The sequence below is a fragment of the Corvus kubaryi genome, unplaced genomic scaffold (genome assembly GCF_017639235.1).
Source record: "Corvus kubaryi isolate FWS band 111438036 unplaced genomic scaffold, C.kubaryi_AGA036_p1.0 36738, whole genome shotgun sequence".
Taxonomy (NCBI): Eukaryota; Metazoa; Chordata; class Aves; order Passeriformes; family Corvidae; genus Corvus; species Corvus kubaryi.
In genome coordinates this window covers 19,738-21,822 of record NW_024580935.1, presented here as the reverse complement: position 1 = coordinate 21,822, position 2,085 = coordinate 19,738, and the positions used below count along the sequence as shown (strand labels likewise).

The 2,085-nt window shown below is 71.0% G+C and overlaps 1 protein-coding gene across 4 annotated transcripts in view; it reads right to left on the bottom strand.

Annotated features, from left to right (window-relative positions):
• Positions 1 to 546: 546 nt before the first annotated feature.
• The window catches only part of PAN2 (poly(A) specific ribonuclease subunit PAN2), a 12,051-nt gene continuing 10,512 nt past the window's right edge, over positions 547 to 2,085 (bottom strand). For all 4 annotated transcript variants that reach the window (XM_042020055.1, XM_042020056.1, XM_042020057.1 and 1 more), the window contains exons 23-26: positions 1,689 to 1,868; positions 1,480 to 1,573; positions 1,179 to 1,376; positions 547 to 782 (exon numbers count right to left, since the gene is read on the bottom strand). In XM_042020055.1, coding sequence (XP_041875989.1) covers positions 748 to 782; positions 1,179 to 1,376; positions 1,480 to 1,573; positions 1,689 to 1,868 — 507 coding nt within the window. In that variant the 3' untranslated portion in view covers positions 547 to 747. The remainder of the gene's footprint in view (positions 783 to 1,178; positions 1,377 to 1,479; positions 1,574 to 1,688; positions 1,869 to 2,085) is intronic.

Sequence of the window (2,085 nt, the reverse complement as noted above, 5' to 3'; positions counted from 1 at the left end):
GAGACCGGGTTCGGGTCCGTCCCGCCGTGCCCCCGCTCTGAGCCCCGCTCTGAGCCCCGGACCGAGACCGGGTTCGGCTCTGTCCCGCCGTGCCCCGGTCTGAGCCCAGGTCCTGGTCCGTCCCGCCGTGCCTCCGGTCTGAGCACCGACCCGGACCTTGGTCCGTCCTGCCGTGCCCCGGTGCTGGTCCCGTTCCGAGCCCGGGCCCGGTCATTGCTGCCGTGTCCCCGGTGCCAGCCCGGCTCCTCTGCACCGTGTCCCTGCTCCCAGCCCCGGTCCCGGTCATTCCTGCCGTGTGCCCCGTGTCAGCCCCGCTCCTTCCTGCTGCGCGGCCGATCCGGGACCTTCCTGCCGTGCCCCGGTCCCGGTACGGCTCCGTCCTGCCGTGTCCCCGGTCCCAGTCCCGGCACCGCCTTGTACCCGGTCCCAGTGCTGGTCTGAGCCCGGTTCCGTCCTGCCGTGCCCCGGTCCCGGTCCGGCTCCTCCGTGCCGTGTCCCCGGTCCCGGCCCCGGTCCCGCCCCCCGGAGCCAAGGAGGACACGGCCGCACGGGGGTCCGAGGCTGTTTTATGAAGGCGCCCGGGCCGGCGGGCGAGCGGGGTGGGGAGGGCAGCGCTTCCCGGTACCGGCAGGGAAAGGGAGCCCCGGGACGGGGGTCGGGCGGGTCGGGAACAGCCCCGGCCCCGCTGCTGGTTCCAGTTCCACGCGTGTCCACCTCTGCCGGGGCTGCTCCTCGCGGCGGCTCCGGTCACAGGGCCAGCACGGGGGGGAACACGGCCCCGTCTGCGGGGACACAGCGGGGTGAGAGGGGACAGGGAGAGGGGAGAGGGAGAGGGGAGAGGGGACACGGGAAGGGAGAGAGGGGACACAGCGGGGAGAGAGAGGGGACACGGGAAGGGGAGAGAGGGGACACGGGGAGGGGATGCGGGGAGGGGAGGGGGGACATGGGGAGGGGAGAGGAGAGGCGACACGGGGAGGGGGGGGACACAGTGGGGGGAGAGGGGGGACACAGAGAGGGAGGGGGGACACAGAGAGGGAGGGGGGACACAGTGGGGGGAGAGGGGACACGGGGAGGGGGGAGAGGGAACACAGAGGGGGGAGAGGGGACACGGGGAGGGGAGAGGGGACACGGGGAGGGGTGCGCGGGGACACCGGGCGGGGGGGGCGGTGGCATCTTACGCTTGGGGCTGCTCTGGCTGTCGGGCTCGGGCACCTTCCAGTCCAGCTTGCGGCCCTTCTCGTAGAGCCCCTTGAGCACCTTCCGGAACTCCTCGGGCTCCGAGCCCTGCGGGCTCAGCTCCAGGTACTTGCGGTAGAGCTGCAGCGCCGTCCGAGCATCCTCGATGCTGTCGTGGGTCTCCCCCTGGATCTTCAGGTCTGCGGGGACAGCCCTCGCTCAGCGGGGGGATCCCCGGGGGGATGGGGGGGGACTCCGCCCTGGCTCCCGCCCCTTCCCGGATCCAAGAGTTCGGCCACTGACCCAGGAAGTACCAGGCGAGGAAGCGCAAGGAGATCATCCTCTTCCTCGGGATGTGGAACAGGTACACGGTGTCGATCACCTGGTCCTTGGGCACCTGGGGAAGGGGAGAGGCTCCTGCTGCCGGGGGTGGGGGGCTGCAAACCCGACCTGAGCCCTCCCAGCCCCAGCCGGGACCCTCGTGCAGGCAGGGAGGGGGCTCGGGCTGTCACCATCAGGTTGATGACACGGAAGTCCTTCTGCAGCCCGTGGCCCACGAACTTGACGCCCACGTCGATGAGGAAACGCAGCTTCAGGTACGTGGATTTGAGGGTGGTCAGGTGCTTGGAGGAGATCTTGGCATCCAGGTCTCCCGGCTTGATCCCGGAGTACTGGGTCAGGTAATCCACCACCTGCGGAGACCGGGGCACCTGGAGGGGGCTGGGGAGGGGCACAGGGGCTCTACCCCATCCCCAGTTCCCCTGCCAGCACCCCGGGGAGGGGGCTGGTGTTGCAGGACAACAGCCCCAGGTGAGCGTGGAGCACCCAGGTGTCCAGGTGAGGTCATGGGAGTCCAGGGGAAGTCACCACAGAGGACACAGGAGTCCCTGGGGAGCACCCAGGTGTCCA